At 41.5% G+C, this 25,762-nt stretch overlaps 1 protein-coding gene across 4 annotated transcripts in view; it reads left to right on the forward strand.

Annotated features, from left to right (window-relative positions):
- The first annotated feature begins 557 nt into the window (after window positions 1–557).
- Window positions 558–25,762, forward strand: part of MCC (MCC regulator of WNT signaling pathway) — a 198,290-nt gene continuing 173,085 nt past the window's right edge. For 2 of the 4 annotated variants that reach the window (XM_042823101.1, XM_042823102.1), the window contains exons 1-2: window positions 558–774; window positions 13,742–13,989. In XM_042823101.1, the coding sequence (XP_042679035.1) occupies window positions 638–774; window positions 13,742–13,989 (385 nt within the window). In that variant the 5' untranslated portion in view covers window positions 558–637. Of the gene's footprint in view, window positions 775–12,819; window positions 12,885–13,741; window positions 13,990–25,762 lie in introns of those variants that run through there. The other 2 variants (XM_042823104.1, XM_042823103.1) reach the window with 2 other exon arrangements.

The raw sequence follows: 25,762 nt of genomic DNA on the forward strand, positions 1-25,762 counted from the left end.
AGTTGGAATTCAGGGAGCATCCAGATAGTGCTTCCAAATACAGAATTTGAATATTATAGGATGGTGCTGTCTGGAGCCAAGGGTTGAACTCAGTGATCCTTGGAGTCTCTTCCAGCTTGATATATTCTGTGATTCTCTAAAAGTACGCGATCCCCCGAGTACCACTTTGGTCAAGGTTTTCCCAGCACTTGTTGGTCCCTGTGGCAGAATGTAAGCCTGTTGAAGAGGGCAGACATTCACTTTCTCAAGGCCACCCACATGCTCACAGACCACCACGATTTTTGATAGCGGGGCAGAGGCCGGTGGAAGAAGGGCAGGGAGTAGGACTCTCCCAGCAGGGCACAGAAAGCAGAAGCACCTCCACACCTTCCCGGCAGCTCCCGCTGGGGGCCGGCCGGACCGAGGGCGGTGCTTCGGTGGGGCCGCGTCCCCCCTGCCCTCCGCGGGCACGCGCCCGGGTTCCGTAGCAGCGCGCAGGGCCGGGGGCGCGCGGTGGGTAGGCGTGCAGCGGGGCCGCGCCCCGGGGCTCCCCCCCTCCGCGCTGGCTTTGTGCTGCCGCCCGCACTTTGCAGGCGCGGCGGGACTGGGAATCCCTGGCGCTTGAGGCAGTCGTATCTCCTCCTCCAGAGCTGGGCGCATGATGGCGGCAGCTGCCGCAGCAGAGGTGAGCAGCGCCGGGAGCAGCAGCAGCGATACCTCCAGCACTGGCGAGGAGGAGAGGATGAGGCGCCTTTTCCAGGCCTGCGACGGCGACGGCGACGGCTTCATCAGCAGGTAGCGGCGCAGAGCCGCCTCCGCGAAGTGCCGTCTCAACTTCTCGCAAGTTTGCCGCTCGGAGCGCAGCGGTGGCAGGCGGCTGGCACGCGTCCCCGCCGCCAGGCCGGACCCTCCGCCGGAGCGCAGATCGACCGCCCCCTCCTCCCTGCCGGCAGCTCGCGACGGCCGCTGCCTCCCCGAGGACGGCGGCGAGCTCGAGGCGGGGGGGGAGGGTTCCCCGCCGCTCCTCCGCTGTCCCCAGGTGGCGGTGGGCTCCTGAGCGGGGGCACGGCTTACCGGCGTAAGCTTGCCCGTGCCTGGGAGCTGCCCTGCTCCGGGACTGCGGGAGCGACACATCAGCGGGTGTGGAGGTTGGGGCTGCGAAACTTGCGCGCCCCAGCCGTCAGCGGGCAGGTGGCTTTCGCGGGTAAAGATGAAGCTGTGGATAGTCGTGGGGGAAGGTGAGACAGTTCTGTTGAGCGCTTGGTAGAAACAGATGTCCTTTGCGGGTGCTCCCTCAGGTATGGCCGCAGGTGTCAGTGTGAGAAGGTCGATAGTCACTGTAAGGCGCTGTGGAGGCAGGGCCCAGGATGTGATGACATGAGGTATAAAATTTGTATGGCTTTTCCAGAGTATCTCGTTTCCCTATGTTTTTACCAATATCCTTGCTTTGCAGCTTCATATCGCTGGTCCCAGACTGGCCTTGAACACTTCCAGGAATGGGGCATCTACATGTCCTCCGGGCAGCTTCACCTCCCTCTGAGTAAAGGATTTCCTTCTAACATCTAACCCAAATCTTCCCTCTTTCAGTTTAAAGCCATTCCTCTCTGTCCTTTGCCCATGTTCTCTCACTGCCAGACTGTAAAAAAGCTATTCCCTACCTGCTTGTAAGCTTCTTTCAAGTACTGGAAGGTCCCGTTGAGGACTCTTGCACAATTATTTAAAAAAAATTGGGTTTCCAAATGTAAAAGCTGTAAGAGGTGATGGTAACTTACATTTTACACTGAGTCCTGTGCTGTGAGGATCTCCAGAGAGCTGAGCCAGAGTGAGGATATTTTCGAGTTTGTCATCTAACCTGAAACCTGAGAGTATGACCCTACCGAAAGGCTAAGTAAACTTCAGTCCCCACTGTTGTCCCTTTGGAACTGGAAAGGTGCTGAAAATCTCTAACAGCTGGCAGTCACTTTAGAAATGAAACCCAAGGGTCGTGATATCTTTTATCTAAACAGCTGCCCACTCTTTTTTTTTTCTTTACCCCTCCTCCCCCAGTCTAGTAATTGTTTTGACAGTTGTGGTTCTGAAATGTAAACTAAGAAAATGTATGCCTTCCAACCATTATGTTAGGATCACTTTTCTTTACATTTGTTTACTGTCCCCATGGAAATGATTCTGATGTCAGAAAACTTTGTATGCTCACTTAAAGCATGTGCTGCCTCCTCTCAGCACATTCTCTGATCTGCAATTTGATGCTTTTCTACAGTGTAAACTCTATTGAGTTTTGTATATTTGTCTTTTAAAGCACTTACTGTGAGACCTTTGTCGTTATGCTCCATATGGACAGTTGAGAGATGCTGACATTACACAGACCACTCAGATTTCTGATGAACTTTTCCTTAAATGTTCCTAAATTTCACTCCAAGTTAGCATCATGTGTGTTTCAGAGTGAGTGTTTCTGAGCGTTGGTTGAACTGCACTTTTGAGAGCATTACGAGCTCCAGGAACAGGCCTAAGGGGGATTTCAGTAGCAAACAGAAACATGGCCCAGGAGATAGCAATAGTAGAAAACTCCTCTGGAGATGGTAGGTCTGTTTTTGAGACTTATCTGCATCTTGCTTCATAAGGGATTAGTGCCTTCAACATGGAATTGTCATCTTTTAGAAAAAGTAGCGAGTGAATATTTAACAAGTGATTTTTGCTATGAGTGAGAGTCACTTCATGGAATCCTAGAATGGCCTGGGTTGAAAAGGACCACAATGATCATCTAGTTTCAGCCTGCCTGTGATGTGCAGGGTCGCCAGCCACCAGACCAGGCTGCCCGGAGCCACATCCAGCCTGGCCTTGAATGCCTCCAGGGATGGGGCATCCACAGCCTCCTTGGCAACCTGTTCCAGTGAGTCACCACCCTCTGAGTGAAAAACTTCCTCCTGAGATCCAGCCTAAACCTCCCCACTGTCTCAGTTTAAAACCATTCTCCCTTGTCCTATCACTATGTACTCGTTTAAGCAGCCATTCACCCTCCTGTCTCCCTCCTGCACCCTTCAAGTATTGAAAGGCCACAAGGAGGTCTCCCCACAGTCTTCTCCAAGATAAATAAACCTGGTTCCCTCAACCTTTCCTTGTAGGAGAGGTGCTCCAGCCCTTTGATTGTCTTAGTGGCCCTCCTTTGGACCCACTCCAAGAGCTTTTCATCTTTCCTGTGCTGGGGGCCCCGGGCCTGGACGCAGTGCTGCAGATGGGGCCTCACAAGAGCTGAGTAGATGGGGACAGTCACCTCCCTCTCCCTGCTGGCCACCCCTTTTTTAATGCAGCCCAGAATATAGCTCTTCTGTACTTCATTAGCCAGCACAAATGCAACGTACTCAAACTCAACATTCCTTTTTTTGGATAGCTTCAGATAACCATTGTATGGTTATAATGAGGAGAACTTGGAGTGTAATGTTGAGGTGATGCATCTTCTGAAATAAGCCCTAATATACAGACTTTACTAAAAGATGAGACTGAAGAGCTCTTCTGTTATTCACTTCACAAGTAATTTTTGCTATAAAGTCAGTTGGTTTATAAAATTACAGTGAGCCCTGTAAATGTACAAAAGGTAGATTTGTTAAAGAGTTTATCAGCTTCTTTTGGTATTGAGCTCATAATGTTTTAAATGCAATTCTTTAGCCCTAGGGCGGTAAAATATGTTTTTTTCATCTACAAGATGTTTTTTATGGGTCCGTGCAAGTATATTCAGAGAGGTTTACTTAGTGGTGAGTTACTGCTTGATGTCCCTTCAGCCTATTGTCTGCTATTTGTAAAGCAGCATCAGGAACAAAATGCTTAAGCAGAGGCTGTTAGCTCTCATCTGTGAAGAGACTAAGGAACAGGACAGCTGTATTTGCTACAGTGAATAGGTTTTCAGAAGATCATCCATGTAACAGAAGGGAAGTAAAAAGCTGACTTGGATGACCTGGGAGAAAAGTAATATTACTCTGCTACGTTTTACAGGTGCTGGAGTTCCTAACTGCAAAAGCAGCTTGGTCTCAGCAGTGTACAGTTCTTGTTCTGGCCTCAGTCCAGCCCTCTAACAAGGAAGTTCTAAACATCATTTAGAAGAGTCAGCAAAATACCACCTTTATTAGGTGGTATTAAGGCCTTTGTTAGTCCTTGCATTCTTCTGCACATTGCTGGAAAAGTTGGAAAAGTCATAGAGTTGGAAAAGTTAAGAAAAATTTGTATTAGGGTTTTACTTCAGATCTGGGCTATTTCTCTGTGCTCTTCTTAACCACGTGAAAGATTAACACAGCTCCGTTTTAGGAATTCTTCACAGAAATTGTCTGAGCCTTCTTGAAACTGACTTTGTCCTAACCCCAGTTTTTCCCCGTGTCTTGAAAACAGCTCTCGCTCTCATGGTATGTTTTTAGACTTTATTTTTCATCCATCTCCACTAAGGAGCTGCCAGAGAGACTGTGAGGCTTGTAATGGGAGGAGTGCTTTTGTCTGGATACAGCACAATAGTATTATATCAGATAAGACTGTATGTGAAGCACTGTGCTGTTTTTTACATGGTTCTGCTCTGTTTTCTCTGTTTCTCCTGGAGCTTGCTTTAGTTTGTGGTGCCACAGTTGCATGAATTTTGTGGGTTTTTATTCTTTATTCTCCTTAGATCCTCTCAGAGCATCAGAACTGAAAGAAGGGAATAAGCTATGGGAAAAAACTGATGTATGGATATAGACAAAAAAATGAGAGAAACAATCTGTGTGCTTAATTTGGGCTGAAGAAAAACTATACCGTTGTTAAATATTGTCTAACAAGTATGCCAAGGATTAATATTTGCTAAAGACATAAACATTTCAGAGTCTGCATTTCATACAATTAAGAAACAGTCAGAGGAATATATTCAAACTTCTGTTTTCTGAAACCCTTGGTGTTGTAACATGAGTTAGCTGCCCAGTCCTTACGTGAACATCAAACTCAAGAAAGGGATATAATCAGACAGGTTAGGTGGAACTACTCAAGTTTTAAAGGCAGTAGAGTTAGCCAGTGTGTTTTATTGTCACAGAGTTATCTCTAGATCTGCCTGTGTGCATGACGGGGAGACAGCGTGCCCACAGGCCTAATGGCCCAACAAAAGAAAAGGGGGGCGGGGAGGAGAGGGGAGGATGTCAACCGTTTACAGGCTGGTTTGTACCAGTTGTGTGACTGGTGGGGCATAGGACCCACTGACCCTCACCTCGAGAAAAGGGGGAGGGTAAAAGGGGGAAGGGGGAACGAACGGTAGGGAGATGGGGGATGGACCTAAAAACAGAACAGCAGCAACAATCTGAGGAGGAAAGTTAATTTTCTACACATGATATCGGAATGTAAGATAGCAAAATGTAATACAATATAATTGGAATTGAGGTTAATAAGCAAAATGAGAGAGAGGGTGCCCACAACCAAAGGCCTTACTCTAAAGCTGAAGGCCATATGGTCAGGGCAAACTGCTGCCAAGGGAGGCAGCGAAAATAAGAGAGTGATCTTGTGACCTGTGAACAGTTTTACCTTTCCTTCTGAATGGAAAATGAAAACACAGTCCTCGGGTGTGTGCAGTTCTTCTGAGATACTGGTACCTGGAAATTCAGCAGTCTGCAGAACTGGAGCACTAACTCCTTTAGCTCTTTAACTCCCAGTGCTTTACAGGATGTTATGTTGTCGAATACCGATAACAAAAATCATAAAACCCTGACATTTATACAGCTTATTCTATTTTTCTTTCTACTGGCATTAGTAACTAAGGAAAAATGGCTGTAGTATAAAGCTCAGGCATACTGCTATGTGGTTTTATTGTATTCTTTGAAGCTAAGTGTCCAGTAAGGCAGACTGTAGTGTGGAAAAACTGAGCAGTATGTCCCATTTTGTCAAACTTTTTGATGTCACTGAACATTATCGTAACAAATGTTGAAGCTATTTCTTATTCTCATTTATTTTTAATGGGATTATTAGCTAATAGTATTTTATAGGAGTTGTTAACATAAGAGAATTTAACTTCTCTTTGAAGTCAGTAACTTCCCTTTTGGTGAGAAAAAAAAAAATTATCCATGCAACTGGAATTTTTTCCGTGTGTTTCTTAATGGCTGTTCATTTTTTATGAACTACTTACTAATTATTACATTTTTTTTATTTTTTTACAACTTACTAATTTACTTATGATCGATATCCCCTGCTCCTAATCCTTAGTAATGTCTTTAGGATAACTAAATGCCATTTCATAAGGCAAGTGGCCTTTTTCTTTCACCAACCTTGTTGCTTGTCAGTTCCCTTTTTCCGCATCAGGCTTCGAAGGTCTTGCACAGTTGGCAGATCCTTCTGCTGCCTATCAGCTTCAAGCTTTCGTGGTGCTGACTTCTTCCTTACTGGCTTTGAAGGTCCCAGGCTCCCGGTCATCCTCAGAAAAGAGAACATAACTGCACAGAGGATGCCATTTATAAAACTAAGGAGCTACAGAATGTAAGCAGAACTTGGATCAGAACTGCTACAAGATAACACAAGTTGTGAAACCACTGCTGGCTAATGGCAGTATCTCAAGAGAAAACTAACACTGAATCAGGAGTGTGTCCTGCTCTAGGATACTTTCCTTTATGGGGGAGACAAACGGAAGTGGGAATCTACATGCAAACAAGTTCCAGAAAAAAAGACCATTACTTTTTTTTTGTTCAAAAAAAGAAAACTCATTTATCTTGTTGCAGGGTTTTTGTTTTGTTCTGTTTTTACTTTGTATTGTTGTTTTAAATTGTTGATTATCTAATCTTGGGGGAAAAAAAAGTCCCAGTGAAGAATCTGGACTGGATCTTCTTGCTGAAGTTAGCACTTCTTCCTACCTGAAACATAGGAATAGCTGCCTCTATCACGTCTTTGACCTCTGTCCCCCTCCCTAAGGGAGAGATGAGGGAGGGGGACAGGAAGGATGGCCTCAGAGAAGCCTTGGCTGTCAAAAGAAGAATTGTCCAGAAATGGAGACTCCGGGGGGGCGGGGTTACAGAATCACAGAAATGTAGGGGTTGGAAGGGACCTCCAGAGATCATCGAGTCCAACCCCCTGCCAAAGCAGGTTCCCTACACCAGGTTGCACAGGTAGGCGTCCAGGCGAGACTTGAACATCTCCAGAGAAGGAGACTCCACCACCTCCCTGGGCAGCCTGTTCCAGGGTTCAGGGGGTTGCCTTGGGTTAAGGCTCTTGGGTCCTGATCCTCTAAGGATCATAATAATACCTTGTAAGACATCGTCTGTAGAATAGTTTGAGATCTAATAATAAAAAATGATAAAGAAGAGCTTGAGTGCTATTTTTTTTATATCTGCAAGTGAGAATGTGAGTACGAAAGCAAAGGTCATATATGTCGGGCATCCCATCCTGTGGTCAGCGTGAGGGGGAGAAAGGGACTGGGGTTTTTCAATGGAGCAGTGATCTGCCAGGTGTACAGAAGAAATTACTGAGGTGTATTGTAAATAGTTGCTGAAACTTGCTGGAACAGAAATAATTTCGACATGGCAGCGCGCTCTTATCTGTCTGTGGTGCCCTGCTCTGAACAGTCTGTATCCTTACTGCATTTCTCAGGTCACCTAGAGAGGTGGTTGGATGCCCGTTCTCTGCAGACAGCCAAGGTCTGGCTGGCTGGGGCTCTGAGCACCTGGTTGAGATGTAGGTGTCCCTATGCAATGCAGGGGAATTGGACCAAGTGACCTCTAGTGGGCCCTCCAACACATACAATTCTGTGCTTCTATGTTGGGGAAATAAAAAAGTTAGACAGAACTTGGATTTATGTTTCAATTAGTTGTACTTGAAAAAGTGTGATGTAAGGTTCTTAAAGACAGAGTCTGAATTATTCTGTGTGCATTTTCTTTCCTAAATGTCAACAGTTTGTGGGCTGGTTCTGCAAATAGCGAGGCAGAGGATTTTCACAGATCCACGCCTCCAGAAAAGGGAAACAGGGACCCCAAAATAATTAAAAACAGCAGCAATGATCTGAGGAGAAACAAACTCATTTATCAAATATGGTATCGGAATGCAAGATAACACACTATAACACAATATAATTAGAATTGAAGCTAATGAATCAAAGACAATGAGAGAGAGTGCCCAAAAGGTGGAAAGGCCTCACCGTAACACTGAGGTGAGATGCACAGTCTGTTTGAGCAGGGAGGAGAGCCTGATGAAGAAAGAGAGGTCAGATGAACTACCAAGGCCTCATATCTGTTCCCCCTGAGCAGAAATGATGACAACACAGCAAGCAGTCTTGTGGGGAACGTAGTGGTTCTTCTCTTCTGGGACATGTACTCGGAACTGTAGCATTAACACTTCAACTTCCAGTGCACTACATGATGATATGATTGGAGTACCGATAATCAAAAATCATAAAACCATGACACTGAGATCTTCCAGAAGATAAAAGTAACAGAAATTGGGCAAAGATAAAATATACTTCTTTCTTTAAAATTATGCCGAGATAATGATCAGTCTGATTACAGACTATAATTGGCTGAGTATAGGTTTGTTAAGAACTAATTGAGCTTTATAAAAATCAAATAGGAACAGTTAATAATGAAAGGATGCCAGAGCATCTTTCAGTAGAAGGCATCCAACAATAGATGACTTCTATCTTAAGGTTTTGGTGTTTTATGACTCTCCTAATAGATCCAGAGTAATCAGATGCCAGTAGCGTGTTTTACACATAGAAGATCATATCAAATTGGAAGAATGGCCTGCAGCATGTTAGTACTGTTAACAATTAATGATCTGGATGATAAGATAATGAATAAGCTTAATTAAATCTGAATTCTGATATCATGCTGTTGAAAGAAAGGACTTTTGCTTTGAACTTTTCTACTCGTTTTAGTATGTGTGGGTTGTTGGTTTGTTTTCAGTATATGCTTTTAGTGTGTGCTAATTTTGCATGCCATCATGTGTCAAGTTGATAGATCTGGTGGAGACCAGAACAGTTCACTGCATTGATTAGACCTGCAGAAAAATTCAGTTCTTTATTCAACAGAAGATGGGACATCAGGTAATGGTTTCAAAGGAACCAAACAGTCAACTTCCTTTCTCAAATAGCATTCTGAATTGTAGCCGGGAAGTCTTAAGTCACAAAACTTGCTGGGGAAGACTGTGATGTGTGAGGCTGTTGAGGCTTTAATAAGAAAAGCTGAGATTCTAATTGTCACGAATGACACAGGTATACTTGTACCAAAATTTTCTTCACAGTCTTTCCAAGGCATCGCTATGTGTTGTACTTCTGTAGGGTGACACTTTAATAACATAAAGCTCATTCAGTTGATCAGCACAATCCTGAAAATTGAGCTCTTCATTACTCCTCCTTGGATTTAAAACACAAAATATCCTTGCACTTCATACCTTTCCTTTGCCTTCTCGTTCTGTTTCCCACCATGGGCTCCTGACTTATTCCTTCCCTCCAAACTACCGTATCTCTTTTTTCTTCTCCTGAAGTTTTTCTTTCCACATGATCCGGTATCATCAACTGCATGCTCTGGTACTCTGCCCTCTGTCCAGGATAGGAGAATAGGTCATGCTTGAATAGGAACAGGAATAGTTAGTTGTTCTTTAAAATAGTTTGAAGCAGTACTGTGCTTCTAGTGCATAGATTAGTAAATTCTGTCCTGAAAAAATGCTGGCATTGTGTGGCCAATGCTGTGCTCCTCCACTCTGTCTCATTTCTGAGTTTGTGATATTATGATAATAGTGTTTCTCAGTTGACAGTTTGGGCCCTAGAGGGCTTGGAATTGTTTAGAAATGGTTAGCAAATGGCACAAAAAATCCACTTACAAAGTTCTGCTCCTTTTAAAGGCTGCATGATCCAAAAGGCACTTGATCTTTCTACTACTCAGTGTTTAGGTTTTATGTGCTGTTCGTGCATGTTGTGGATCTGAGAGTCTTGGAGCATTGTATTTGTGAGGTGGATATGTTAGAAGGCCGTGGAATTGTAATGACTTACTTCTTTAGGTACAGATTAAGAAATAAATATTTCGTACAACCTGCTTTATGTGATGATACCTAGCTAGTTCTTTCGCCATCTAAAATTCTGATAGAGGTTATTCTGGTAACTCTCTCTGAACAAACGTTGACCCTCTGTGAATCTTCTGGTGGATCTTACTGAAGACTAACTTTATCTTGCAATTGTTGGTGGCTCTTATCTCTGCTTTACTCCCCAAACTTTGTATGAGTTGATTCCTGCAGTCTCTGTGTGATGCTGTAGTTTTCTCAGTTGGACATTTGTAGTTACATTTGTAAGAAGGAGATTAGGTTTTTATCTGTTTGTTTGTTTGTTGTTTGTTTGTTTTCTGGCAGTGAAACTAGTGAACTAGAAGGCAGCTGTTGTGATCATAGAATCATAGAATAGCTTAGATTGAAAGCGGTGAGGTGCAGGCACAAGCTGCCCAGAGGGGCTGTGGGTGCCCCATCCCTGGAGGTGTTCAAGGCCCAGTTGGATGGGGCTCTGGGCAGCCTGGTCTTGTATTAAAAGTGGAGGTTGGTGTCCCTGCGTGCGGCAGAGGGGTTGAAGCTTGATGATCTTTGAGGTCCCTTCCAACCTAATCCATTCTATGATTCTGTGACCTCAAAGATCCTCTAGTTTAAATTCTTCCAGGGCCCGTCCAGCCTAGCCTTGAATATGTCCAAGGATGGGATGCCCACCTCCCCAGGTCAATGTCTTACCCCACCTTATCACTCTCTCAGTGAAAAATTTCCCCAACACCTAATCTGAAGCTCCCGGCATAGTTTGAAACTGTTTCCCCTTGTCCTGTCCCTATAAGGGACGATGATGAATGGATTTGTGTAATGTTTGCATGCTGGTCAATGTGACAGAATTGTCAGATTGTGTCTGCTGAAGGTCTGCACACATAAGGGAGTTGCCCCAGGTTCTTCAGGTGCCTACTCTGGTAGGACGCTGAATTGCAGATGAAGGAAGTGAGGCAACTGTCTGATGATACTGGTAATCAAGAGACTACTTTGCCTCTGAAGAGAGTGGTGCTGGCTTTCCTTCCTCTGTCGTAAACTGCTACATGGAACTAAGTCAACAAAAGCTATTCTTGTTATCATGATCAGTTTTATGCTGTTTTAACTGCCTTAGTAGAGGAACATGGAAGGAGTGGGATTACCTCTTTTGACAGCAGAAAGCTAAAAAACTGATTCCACAGTTCTCACTTCTTTGTGTGGGGAAGCAGAAACAGAGCAAAGGAAGCTGGAGACAGGCTACTTTGGGGAGCCAGATTGACAGACAAGAAAGACGAGTAGAAAAACTGAATTTCAGAGTGTAGAGCTACTTCTCAACCTGTAGGAAGCTGATTTGTGGGGCAGAAAACATCTGTGAATTGCAGGAAATCTCTGGCTTGCAGAAAAAAGTGAGGTCCTTCACAGAAGTATTTGTTTGACCTATGTCTGAAGTGAAGACTGATGAAGAAATTAAGACCAAAAATATATCTTTATTTTTCTTGAGGCAACTGCAGGTTGCATAAGCAAAGATAAAATGTGTCCTTGTAAAATTACCACAAAACCTTTTCAGTAGCTGAAAATGTAGAGTCCGAATAATTCAAGTTTGTTTCAAGTCAAGACCCATAATGACCATCAACTCCAGCTCCTGGCTCCATAGAGGACCACTCAAAATTCAAGCCCTATTTCTGAGAGCATTGTCCAAACAGTCCTTGAACTCCATCCATGTGCAGCACAGTATCTTATCTGGTCTAAGAGTACATATAACTTAAAATGCTTAAAAGGTGCTTTGTAAATGGCTTTTATTAAATTTGTTGCTATAAGTGAAGTGAAGCCTAAAACAGTTGATGTCAATGCCACCACATCACTACTGTTGTTAAATCTGGGGGTTGATGTCAGATTTAATTGCTGGCATCTGAATTCAGGTTAGCTCTGGTTTGAATTTTTAGTATAGACATAGCATAGCTGTATCCCCTGTGAAAATCGGAATGCTTTGTCATCTTTAATTTTCTTTGCAGCATCCTTATTAGATTGGTCTGTATTGTTATCCTAACTAATAAAATAAAGGAACAGAGCCGTGATAGGTTTTATTTACTTATTTGTTCATTGTCCAGGTTAAATGCCAAGCACAAAACTCCAACCAAAATTTTAAACACAAATATCAGTTACTTATGGTTGATGCATGTAATTTAATTCTCTTATAATAATTTCTTGTCCTATCTGGCAATCTATGCTAAAATGCATGCTCATAGCATTTGTTGTTGTGTTGTTATTGCAGTTCATTTTCATTACAAAAATCTCTGCCAAAAAATCTGCTGGAGAAGCTCTTAGTATGCTCCACCCAGCAGATAGCTTTATCTGTAGAGCGGGTAGGTATTGACACGACAGGCAATTGCAGGAAAGAAATAGCAAAGGGTGAGACTGCCAAAGTAGTGATAATTTTTGTAATTTTCCTTTGAAAATGGAGAGAATGTTGCACCAAGTTTTTGATAGTGTAGGGCAGCTGTTGATTGAGGTCTGGATTATCATTCACGTTTTATTTCGAGTGCGACTGTTATTTGACATATATGTATCTCTTCCTTCAGTTGCTGGAGAAGTTGTAACAAGGAATGCTTAGGAAGATTATTCAGTCTTGATTTACAGTTGCTGAGTTCCGAATGGCAGTGGCTTTTTTTCTTTTTTTCTTTTTTTTAGCGGTTTACATTTTGAAAAAGGCAAATATGACGGTCTCTTCAGAAAGAGCCTCCATTTTCTGAAGTCATTGCTAGAGAATGTCAGATGTTTGTCTAATAAGTTCACTTTATTCACTGTTAGTCGTCCACTTCTGATTCATATTGTGGCTTTTACCACAATTACTGAGAATTCTTTCAGCAAACTTAATGTAATTTTAATAATGGTGTGCAAACAGAACGTCTTCTGCTGAGGATGTTTAGCTTCAAATTAAGTCTAAGGTCTAAGGTATGTCCTTGAGATTCTTTCATTCTTCACACAAAATAGAAAATAACATTGACCTTAGTGTTGCTGGCTGGTTTGTTCTTTAGCAGTATGCTTACGTGTATTTATATGTATTTATCCAAAGAACACATTGTATACATTTGTTAAGGATATCACACGCTTTCAGTAACTACCTTGTTGACTTGGTTGCAGTTGTCTTTCAGCTGCTTGCACTCAGCGTCAGAGTATTTTATGTAATACTGCCCTCCCCTCTGCTTTGAGTTTCATTGAACAGTTAGACCAAGCAATCTTCTTGAGAGGATTTTGCAGTCATGGTATTTGGAGACAGGCTTGAAAACATTTATTCCAAATGCTCCTTTCTGATGTTTTCTTTGGCCATAAATACCTTTTTCCTCTTTAACTTACTGCTGTTCAGCAGCAAAAGAGATTTCTCTCTACTCCAAATAAAATGGAAATCAAAACTGCTATTGATCCAGCTGAAATGTAATGATTTAATTTCTTAGTATGTCACCTTACTCTGAAGATCAACAGCATGATTCAGCTCTCATTTATGTCTCTGGTAGTTGAAGTGTTGAAAATAGCATGAAATTAATCCTTAAGAAGAAATCTTTTGCGTTTCCATGATCTTTCTGTGTTCCAATTTCTTTCCAACTTCAGGTCATAGATTGATAGAAAACAGTAGTTGGCTTATTGGGTTTAAATGTCTGTACATTTGTGCATTTCAAAATTAAACAGTTAGTATTCCTTCCAAACTAAACTGTTCTTGTTTTTTCTTCTCCATTCCCATTTATCCAATCTTTCTTGCACTTTTCTCCCTCCCTTACCCCAATTTTCCCTCTAAAAATATTCTTAGGAATGACTTGCTGATGGTGTGCCGCCAGCTGAATATGGAGGAGTCTGTCGCTGAGATCATGCACCAGCTGGGAGCAGATGAAAATGGAAAGATTTCCTTCCAGGATTTTAGTCAGTGTCGCATGCAACTGGTGCGAGAAATCAGGAAGGAGGAAGTGGAGCTTTCTGTGAAATCAGATGACTCTTGTAAAAAGAAAAAGTTAAGAGATAGAATAGCTTCCTGGCCAACTAGCAGCAATAACAGTTTAGGTAGGTATGACATCTAAATGTCCTGCTGGTGTTGTTTAACAGACAACAAGCTCTTATTTTGTTGCTACTAATTCTTTTTGGCATCAGAATTATCCCTGAAGAGCTTTCAGAATATGCTTTGGCATAAATTTGTCACATGTTGAAGTGTTGGTACAACTGATGCATCCATGTTGGTTTGGTGTGTATACAAATATGTGTGAAGAAAGTTCTCTTCTAAAAAACCATAATTACTCAAGACAACGTCGTTGAAAAGACAGGAGTTGTGGTTATATTTTTATCTTGCAAATGCTATATGTCAGATATGCCCAACCTGCAGCCTGCGGACCACGTGCAGCGCAGCACAACTGCACTGTGGACACCCTCTGCCTCATGCCATCATGGTGTCAGCTCTGCCGTGCCGAGGAGCCTGGCCCTGGACTCACACCCATTGCTCACAACTGCCAAACTGCTTTGGGCGCTCAGCACACTGTGGGTTGGAACCAAGGGTAGGGTTGTCAGTACTAATATTTCAACCTGACTCATGGCATCTCAGAAGAAAACAGAACCCAGAAAAAGAAAAATTGCGGATGAAGGAAAAAATGGACAGGTTGCTACGTTTTTGTCAAGACAAATAGAATGGCGGTATGCTTGACTTGTAAGAAAAGCATGTCAGTTTTCAAAGATTACAGTTTGAAAAGACATTATATTCAGAAACATACTGCCAAATTTGATATATAGCAAGGAACACTATGTAAGGGCAAAACAGGGAACAAAGAAAATGTCTGTCATCTCAACAAAATCGTTAAAATAGTTAAAACTCACATGGACTCTGTTATAAAAGGTAGCTACATAGTAGCTAATTGAGTGCAAAAAAAAAAAAAAAACAAAAAAAACACCTTTGACTGATGGTGAGTTTATTAAGCAGCGTTTGGAAATTGTGGCAAATATAATTTGTCCTGATATAATTTGTCTGCTAATAGCTATTGATGGCACCAGAGATGGTTGGTAAGAAAACAGGACTTATAAAATTAATAGAAGACAATGCAATTGCCACCGGCAACTCAAAGTTTGATGAGATGTCACTGCATTATACATCACAAAAATTTATTTGTGAAAGCTTTAAAAATGGGCAATGTCATGCAAATAGTCATCAAAGCTGTGAATTTTTGTAGTCCAAGGGAATGAATCATTGCCAATTCCAGGACTTCCTTAAAAGTATGGATTATGGCGACATCATTTACTTTTCCAAAGGAAGATGGCTAAGTTGGGGTAAAATGCTAAAAAGGTCTTACAATTTGCAAAATGAAATCAAAGGGAAAATCTGTGCCAGAATGTGAAGATGAAAAATGGCTCACAGATTTTACTTTTTTGATGGATTTGGCTGCTTGTTTAAATGAGCTAAACATGTGTCTTCAAAGTGAAAATCAACTTACCTGTGTTATGTTTCAAACCATAGCAGTGTTCAAAATGAAACTTAAATTATGGTGAGCTCAAGTTATAGCAAATAATTGTATGCATTTTTGTGTTTTGGCTACACGCAGTCCTAAATTAAGTTAGAAATGTGTTCTGTTCTTTTTTTTATTCTCAGATATACTTCACACTTCTTTCTGACCAGTTTGTTTCTCTTTATTCTGGGTCTTCATGTTACTGACCTTTAATTCCTTTTTATTAGTCAGCCTCCAAGAATGTAAAGCTGTATGTATGTTGGTTCTTAGTTTTAGTTTGTATTTTACAGGGTTCACGCTGCACTTTCTTACAGTAACTCTTTTTACATGTGTTTGTGGCTTGTCTCAGATATCACATGTTGCTTGTGTGCTTTGGATCCTTGGTGAATTCCACATATTCTTGCTTTTTAGATTGATTGCACATTTCGCTTGCCATCTCATCATCTAACGCTCTCTGGCTTTTCTTTTTGTCTTCCTAATGTAGTAGATGTGTCTCACAGCTCTTATTATTTTTATCTGTCTGATCTCTGTTAATGTTTTCCTAGTCATATTTGTTGTAGTTACTTTGTATTTTCTCTGCTCATTCTCCATCACTGGCTACACTGAATCTTCATAATCCTTGGGCTCAATTGCATTTCCAGACAATAAATCAGTGAATCACACAGAATCACAGAACTGTAAGGGTTGGAAGGAACCTCTGAGGATTAATGACTCCAACCCCCTGCCAACGCAGGCTTCCCACATCAGGTTGCACAGGTAGGTGTCAAGATGGGTCTTAAATATCTCCTGAGAAGGAGACTCCACAACCTCCCTGGGCAGCCTGTTCCAGTGCTTCGTCACCCTCACTGTGAAAAAGTTCTTTTGCATATTGGTGTGAAACTTCTTATGCTCCAGTCTATGGCCATTTCCCCTTGCCATGTCCCAGCAGACCATTGAAAAGAGGTTGGCCATATCCGTTTGTCTCCCACACTTCAGATATTTGTAAACATTAATAAGTTCCCCTTTCAGTATTCTTTTCTCAAGGCAGAACAGACCCATGTCACCCAGCCTTTCTTCATGGGGGAGATGCTTCAGGCCAGTTACAATCTTTGTGGCCCTCTGCTGGACTCTCTCCAGGAGTTCCCTGTCTTTTTTATACCAGGGCGCCCAGAACTGGATAGAGTACTCCAGGTGAGGCCTGACCAGGACACAGTGGAGGGGGGAGATCACTTCCCTTGATCTGCTGACCGCTCTCCTTTTAAAGTAACCCAGGATCCTACTGGCTTTCTTGGCCACCAGGGCACACTGCTGGCTTATCACCAGGCTGTCACACACCAGGTCCCCCAGATCCTTCTTCGCAAAGCTCCTCTCCAGCAGGTCATCCCCACAACCTGTGCTGATACATTCCTTCCCAGGTGCAAGATACACTTGCTTTTGTTAAACCTCATCTGATTTCTACCTGAAATCACCTCCAGCAGCGATATTGGATAGCGTTTCAAAACCAAGGTGACCTCTAATATCTTTTTTTTAATTAGGAATGGTGTATATTCCTTAGCTCATATATTTAATTATCTTCACCTCCTTTCTTATATTCATTGTTCTTTTAGTGCTGTTGCTGTTCCATTTTTGTGTTTGCTGTCAACCTTTTGGCTGCTAGACATTTCTTGTCAGCTTGGGCTTTAAATCTTTCTTTCTTGGACAGATTGGCTTAATAATTATGTTTTACGGTAATGAAAAGATTGGGCCTAAACTTGACCAGGGGAAGGTCTTGTAGTACAGTCTCAAAATGTATCCCATAAAGAAATCTTGTTAATTGCTGTCCTAAACTCATATGACAAACATTCAAATTCGGTAATGCATCCAGTTCAACCTCTTTTTCCTATTGTCTAGCATCTTCTTGTTGTATGAAAGTAATTTAATACATTTTGCAGTTAATTAATGAATATTTCTCTTCATATATATGTTTTTAAAGTTAAGTCTTGAATAACTCCAAGTTTCTTGCCTTGCTCTATTCTATTTTGTGCTTATGAAGCCTGACCTTTAAGCCTACAGGGACTTCATGGTTTCTGTACTTGTCCTGCACTGACTTTTGCAGTCTTAAAGACATCACAATGATTGGAGAACATATGGAGACATTCTCTAATGTAAAGCAAAAAGAGAATGGGAGAAAATAACAACGAGGATTCACAATGCATCACATTTTTAATTTGTTGTAAAAGTAAACCATTGTGGCAGCATTATCCAAGATGTTCTACAGATACTTTTTTAAGTAGGCAAGGAAACACTGCTGTCATGTATCTCTGTGATACATTACAGTGCACTGGGTATGAACGTAATGAGAGCCAAGGAATAATGCAGTCAAGCTTGAATTATGATCTGTATTTACTCCCATGTCCTTCATGTTCTCGAGAGCTCATGCATGTAGTCTTCTAGTAATCAAAGAGTATTACATTGAGCAGCTTACTACTGCTTTCTACACATTGTTTAAAACTGGAGAAATTATAAACGTGGAGATTCAAATATATAAACTTTGCAAGTTTTGTATGTTTGTGCATTTATTCTGACAGGGAACACTTCTGTCATAACTGTTACTTTCAAAGGTAGTTTATAGGACTTTTCCTGAGATTTATTTCTACATAATGTCTTAGAGGTATTTTCCAACCTTAATAATTCTATGATTCTAATACATCAAATTCTGGTATTCCCTGAAAACTTTATTATGTATCTATATGGGATGCATAAACTACACAGAAACTACACAGATTCAAAATTAATTTGACTGTCACTGTGCAGCAGGGGTCCTGGTGATCTGAAGCAGACAGTACAGTTTCTCTGATGGATACACACCATATTGCAAGTTGGGACTGTACAGAGATTACCACTCAGGCAGCATTTTGTGTAGGCTTTTTTTGTAGCTGCTCACAGTCTCTTTACAAAGAATGTGAAAATGTAGGAATATATCTATACAAAGAACATTATCTTTGTAACCTCTAATTATTGCAGTATTAAGTCAATAACTGGAGAAAAAAGTCCTAAGAAATAATTTCTGATAAATTACTGTTGAACTTCTTTGTCTCACCTATCAGTTATTAGTGTTGATAAGGATATTACAGTACATTTGTCCACAAATGTTTCTTCTCATGTACAGAAGAAAGGTATCTTGGTAACAGTTTTGGTCAAGGTACAGGACTCATCATGTTTGTGCTCATCAAACCAAACCTGCATCCATGTCTAAAAGAGAAAATGTAGGATTAGATTTGAAATTTTAACATTTTATTCAAATGCATGTAAAAGGACACTTTTAAATTATTAGAATGTTTTTTTGCCACCTGCTTGTGTATCAGGGCTGTTATTAATAATACAGTTATCACACTATTAAAGTCAGCAAGTGCTTTAATTTGCAAATGCTAACCAGTGATTTTTCTATAGATGAAACTGAAAGTAAACTCTTAATTTAATATTCTTCAAACATTATTTAAAAATTATTAAATATGTATCATTTCTGAAAGTGTTGCTGGGCACTTGCAATGATTGTATGCTAACCTGACTTCTTAATATATCGCTTCAGTAGGGAATACAAGAAAAATGTCAGCTACTACCAGATCCTTGGGAACTGTTTCAGTTATGGAGACTGAAAAGCCATAATAGTTATATTTAATCTGTGTGAATAGTCTGCCCAGAGATGGAATTGAATTGCTAGTCAAAGGAGCCCCTGTAATACAGCTGAACTATACCTCTAATGATTTAAGGCAGGAAATGACTTAAACAGCTGTGGCTTTTGTCAGGTTGTTTGATATTAATGGTTTTACATGTATTTTTACAAGTAAAAGCTAGAATTGGAATTGTTTGTATTATTTATTATTGTACATGTTAGCTAGCTATTCACAGGTAATTAGCAAATTACTATTTTTGCTTTTTTTTTTTTTTCCCTCCATAAGAAAGATGACCTATTTCTAGAACCTCTTTTTTCTGACAATGAATAAGAAATTACACTGTTCATTAGTAAATTTGTCCTTTAGACAAGTGTGGAATTTCCAGTCCCACTGAGAGCTACATATTCGAGATAAATAGTTATAGATAATGGAGTCCGCAGTCTTTAGCCATTGGTTAGTCATCAGAATTAATTCATAGTCAAATCCCCTGTTCTATTTACTGAAAATGTGATTTCATTCTTAAGATTTTGGATAGTTTTTATACTTGGTAAAACATGTAATACAGTGGGGGGAAAAAATAAAAACCTGAAGGCTGAAGAAATAGATGCTAGCATTACTTGAGGTAGTGAGACCGAAGGTTAAGTCTTGAGATATTGTTCTAATTTCTTTAAAAAGTACTGCTGTTATATCTTACGGTGAATCTGGCAGTGCGGAATTCCAGAATTGTTAAATTCTGAATTTTTAAATGTTGAGGATACTGGTGTGATTAGATTTTGTGATTAACTGAAAAAAAGCAGTGGTAGAAATTGAAAATGTTGTAACTAGTTTTCAGGGACCGGAACTAGTCCTGGAACTCAGGAACAAAAGTAAAGATTATGGTCTTTGGAAGAGGAAGAGGCTAAGCAATTTATGAAGATAACACATACATCGTGAAGTTGTGCAGGGAGAAAATGAGAAAGGCCAAAGCCCAACTGAACTTAGCCACTGAGGTGGAAGACAACAATAAGTATTTATTTCCTTATTGTTATATAATATCACAGAATCACAGAAACACCAAGGTTGGAAAAGACCCACAGGATCATCCAGTCCAACCATCCACCGATCACCAATAGCTCTCACTAAACCATGTCCCTCAACACAACATCCTATATGCATTAAAAAGAGCGTGTCCAGCAGGTCGAGGGAGGTGATCCTCCCCCTCTGCTCTGCCCTGGTAAGGCCTCATCTGGAGTACTGTGTCCAGTTCTGGGCTCCCCAGTACAAAAAGACAGGGATCTTTTGGAAAGAGTCCAGCAGAGGGCCACAAAAATGGTGAAGGGCCTGGAGCATCTCTCCTACGAAGAAAGGCTGAATGAACTGAGTCTGTTCAGCCTTGAGAAAAGAAGACTGAGAGGGGACCTGATCCAGGTCTATAAATATCTAAGGTGTGGGAGGCAGAATGGCGAGGACGGACTCTTTTCAGTGGTGAGTGGAGACAGGACAAGGGGAAACGGCTGGAAACTGCAGCATAGGAAGTTCTGCACAAATGTGCGAAGGAACTTCTTTATTGTGAGGGTGACGGAGCACTGGAACAGGCTGCCCAGGGAGGTGGTGGAGTCTCCTTCTCTGGAGATGTTCAAGACCTGCCTGGATGCCTGCCTGTGCGACCTGGTGTAGGGAACCTGCTTTGGCAGGGGGTTGGACTCGATGATCTCTGGAGGTCCCTTCCAACACCTACAATTCTGTGATTCTGTGATTCACTGATCTTAACACTCGTTGAACACCGCCGGGGTCGGTGACTCCACCACCTCCCTGGGCAGCCCATTCCAGTGCCTGACCACTCTTTCAGAGAAGTAGTATTTCCTAACATCCAGCCTAAATCTCCCCTTGAGGCCACTCCCTCTAGTCCTATCACTAGCTACATGAGACAAGAGGCCGACTGCCAGCTCATTACAACCTCCCTTCAGGTGGTTATAGAGAGTGCTGAGATCTGCTGGAGCCTCCTCTTCTCCAGACTGAACAAGCCCAGCTCCCTCAGCCGCTCCTCATAAGACTTGTGCTCCAGACTCCTCACCAGTTTCACTGCCCTTCTCTGGACACGTTCCAGGGTCTCAGTGTCTTTCTTGCAGTGAGGGGCCCAAAACTGGACACAGCACTTGAGATGTGGCCTCACCAGAGCTGAATACAGCGGACAATCACTGCCCTGTTCCTGCTGGCAGCACTGTTCCTGATGCAAGCCAGGATGCCATTGGCCTTCTTGGCCACCTGGGCACACAACTGGCTCATGTTCAGCTGTGCATCAATGAAATAATATTTATTTATTGTTGTTATATTAATTTTACTTAATATATCTATTATATAAATATATCACCAGTAAGAGGAAGGCTAGGGAGAATCTCCATCCCCTGTTGGATGCAGAGGGGAACACAGTGACCAAAATCAGGATAAGGCTGAGGTATTTACTGCCTTCTTTGCCTCAATCTTTACTAGTTGCTCCCTGGGTACACAATCTGAAAGCTGGATGCTCACAAGTCCATGGGGCCTGATGGGACCTTGGAGTGCTGAGAGAGTTGGCAGATGTGGTCGCCAAGCCATTCTCCATCATCCTTCAACAGTCCTGGCTAACAGGCTGTCCTGGTGGACTGGAGACTGGCAAATGTGACACCTCATCTTCAAAAAGGGCCAGAAATATGATCCTGGTGGCTATAGAGCTATCTGTCTCACCTTGATGCCGGGAAAGGTTATAGAAAAGATAATCCCAGGAGCCATCGTGGGTCAATTAGAGATCAACCAGGAGATAGGCCCAGTCAGCATGGGTTCATGAGTGGTAGATCCTGTTTGACAAACCTGATTTTGTTCTATGACAAGGTGACTATGACTTGCTTAGTGGGTGAAGATAACGCTGTTGATGTGGACAGCCTGGACTTTGACACTGTCCCCCACAGTGTTCTCATAGTGAAGCTGCCTGCCCCTGGTTTGGATGGGCATACACTCTGCTGGGTGAAACACTGGATGGATGGCTGGGCCAAAAGGGTTATAATCAATGGAGTTAAATCCAGCTGGCGGCCAATCATGAGAGATGTCCCCCAGGGCTCGGTAATGGGGCCACTTCTATTTAACATCTTTATTAACGATCTAGATGAGGAGATTGAGTGCACCCTCTAAGTTTGTAGACAACACCAAGTTGGGAGAGAGTGTTGATCTGCCTGAGGGGAGAAAGGCACTACAGAGGGACCTGGATAGACTGGATCAATGGGCCAGGGTGAACTGTATGAGTTTCAATAGGACCAAGAGTCGGGTCCTGCATTTTGGTCACAACAACCCCAGGCAACCCTACAGGCTTGGGGAGGAGTGGATGGAAATTGCCTTATGGAAAGAGACCTTGGTGTACTGATGGACAATTGGCTTAATACAAGCCAGCAGAGTACCCAGGAGGCCAAGTAGGCATGCTGGTCATGGTGTGGTGAGCAGGACCAGAAGCAGGGAAGTAATGTGTCCTTGCACTCGGCACTGGTGAGGCCCCACCTCAAGTACTGTGTTCAGTTTTGGGCACCTCAATACAGAAAGGACATTGAGGTGGGGCAGGTCCAAAGAGAGGCAACAAGGCTTGTGTGGGGCTTGGAGAGCATGCCCTATGAGGAGTGATTGAAGGAATTGGGGCTGTTTACTCTGGGGAAAAGGGGGCTGAGGGGAGACCTTACAGCTCTCTTTAAATACCTGAAAGGTCGTTGCAGCAAGAGCGGGGTTGGTCTCTTCTCACTGGAGACAGCTGACAGGACAAAGGGAAATGGCCTCAAGTCATGCCAGTGGAGGTTTAGATTGGATATGAAGATAAACTTCTTTACAGAAAGAGTTGTTAAGCACTAGAATAGGCTCCCCAGGGGGGTGGTGGTTGAGTCACCATCCCTTAAGTGTTTAAAAACCATTTGGATTTGATGCTCAGGGACATGATTTAGTGGTGTGTTGTTAGAGTTAGGGTAGCATGGTTAGGTTTTGGTTGGTGATCTTGAAGGTCTTTTCCAACCTGAGCAATTGATTCTATGATTCTGTAACACAGGAGTGTCAAATTGTGAGCAAACTGCATCTAAACCTCTGTGTGAGCATTCAGTATGCATTAACAAACATAAATGGAGAACAAACATAAATGAAGAATATTTTACAAGGTTTCAGCTACAAGACCATTCTTGTCTATTCTAAATTTTTTTTTGTATACTTAAAGGTATGAAATAATTTTAAATCTTTCAGTCAAATCTTGACTTTGCTTTACATCTATTCTATTTTCATGCCATACATATTGTTATGTAAAATCATTTATTTCATATTGATGAATATTTTTATGATCTCTGTAATGCTGTGAAACTTTCAGATTGTGTATAATTTAAAATGCTGCTTAAGCTTTTTTTGATGTATGTTCACTTTTCTTGTCACTGTCTGGGTTTGTTTTCTTTGAGGCATTCAGAAGGTACTAAATATAAATAAAAATTGTCAAAGGTATTTTTCTGGTCTTGATAAGGCCTTTCCATTTTAGAGCAAAACTGGTTTAGTTCAGTTTCCATCTTCCTTCTAATTTCTTGAAATAGATTTCTCCGATGCCTTATTAATCAGGGTGGAGTATAGCTGTGGCTAGTTCGCATAGAGGTTGTTATCTTCCAATCCTAAGGTGAAAGAGGTAATAGAGTGTAACACAATATCTTTAGTCAGTGTTCATCAAGCCAAATACAAGTATAGTGAGAGGAACAAGAACTTGATAGTGATCCAACAGGCCCAACCTTATTCCTCAGAATTTAGTGTACCAACTGAATTAAAGATTAGCAACAACAAAAACAAAAAACAACTGAAAAATAGACTTTAAAGTAAAATAATAATTTTTGAATAGAGAAAGATTGAGTAAGTTAATGACAAGTTTGAATATGAAATGAAATGTAAGAAGAAAAAAAAGAAGAAAATCTGCTCACTGATTACCTTATTATGTTTTTTGAGGTGATCAGGTTTGTGAAATGAGATGGTAGACTCAGATGGATCTCCAGAAATTGTTTCATATGTGTGCTAAGTATGAAGAAAGTGTTGAAAGCAAATTATTTGGCATTTGATAACAAAATCATTGGCTTATTGAAACACTTTTTGAGACTGGGGCTAACACATGAACAGAGATTAATTCAGTCTTTATCCACTGAATCACCAGACTCCAGAACTAAATTTCTCCCAGAAATATTGAGTTGTGTTCAGTGCATATATAAATTATATCTTTATTATGTTAGTTGCTCAGAAGTGTTTAAGTAACTGAATGCCACTGATATCTAACGGAAAATTGTGATCAGATATTTGTCTTGGCTGTTAAGACTGTGCGCAGTGAAGCGTAACTACAAGAACTTGAGCCCTTTCACACTTATAGAATGGTACATGGTCACCTATCTTCATCTTTGCCATTTGCAAGCTGAGACACATTAGAGAAGCTGTTTCAGAAAAATCTCACAATATTTCACTTTTCCTGATATACTGGATCCTTCAGTGCCATAATATCTTGATACTTCTATGTGAGCAGAAGAGCTCTAGGCCCATCAGCACAGCCTGATGAAGTTATCCTTCACCAAACCAAAAAAACATTGCTGTGGTCTGTTGGACACCTGCTTCTTATTGCCAGATATGAGACTTCTACACAAAATATTGATTATTGGAAGAGGGAATGCCATTTTTCTTTGAGATCTGCACGCTGAAATGATGTCAACACAAGAACACAGCTCTCTGTGACATTATGGAGAGTTTTGCAGATGGTGAGACATCAAACCTAGTGAACCCTGAGTAAGGTGGAATAGAATTTTTTAGAACAGATCTTTCAAGTTAGGAGTACAGGCTTAAGCCTGTAAGAAAGATGGGTTAAAATTACAGTCATAGTACTGTAAATATACATATTTGTGTTTGTCATTCCCTAGAGCCTCATCAATCAGTGTATCCAACCGCATGCAGTGCAGTCTATGAAGGCCTCTGGGGTCTTCAGCAGTGCTAATATTGTTAATTCACTGAATATGAGAGCTCTTTTACTGGCCATTGTCCTTTAAGTAATCAAAATTTACAGTGCACATGCTCTGTTAGTGCCATATTTAACTCTGTAAAAAGAAGTGTGATACAACAAGCTGTAAATTTATGGCCGTCTTCTGTATTCCTGTCTTGGAGATAACAGAACTGATTCCCCATCTCCCTCAGGCTCTTGAGGAATCTCTGTTCTTCAGTTATGTTGGTTGCAGGTTTTTTGGTATACTGTATACAGTAGCCACAAGAGGGCAGAGATGTGTAGCACTGTACTTAGTACACACCACGTAATGAATCTGTGTTTTGGGTGTTGAACTATTGGTAATGATGTCTCAGTTCAATTATGTTGGACATGTTGCAGCATGTTGTCTTAGATAATTTACAGCTGATGCATACTTTCAGTGTAAAAGTAAGCAAATTAATTTTTATTGTTATCTGTACTGTGATAATGAATCATGTTAATTGTATTAGTAGAAATTGTAATTCTTTGTTTCATGTTTTGTTCTACTTAAATGCTCAGGGACTAGTGCATTCTCTTTACATTAAGTGAGGAAAACCACCTCTGAGTTTCTTAAGACAGTTTGTTAGATATGACTGCTTTGCAGGGGAGTAAGGATGTTGATCTTAAGATAAATTTTGGTTGCCAGCTTGCTTCCCTTCTGGTTGCTCTTTTGCAGCTTAAAATTTTTGGGTGAGGGCGTGGGAAGGCGC

Source organism: Centrocercus urophasianus, unplaced genomic scaffold (assembly GCF_019232065.1).
Source record: "Centrocercus urophasianus isolate 14NV4802_14NV808 unplaced genomic scaffold, USGS_Curo_1.0 seq_21, whole genome shotgun sequence".
Classification (NCBI taxonomy): domain Eukaryota; kingdom Metazoa; phylum Chordata; class Aves; order Galliformes; family Phasianidae; genus Centrocercus; species Centrocercus urophasianus.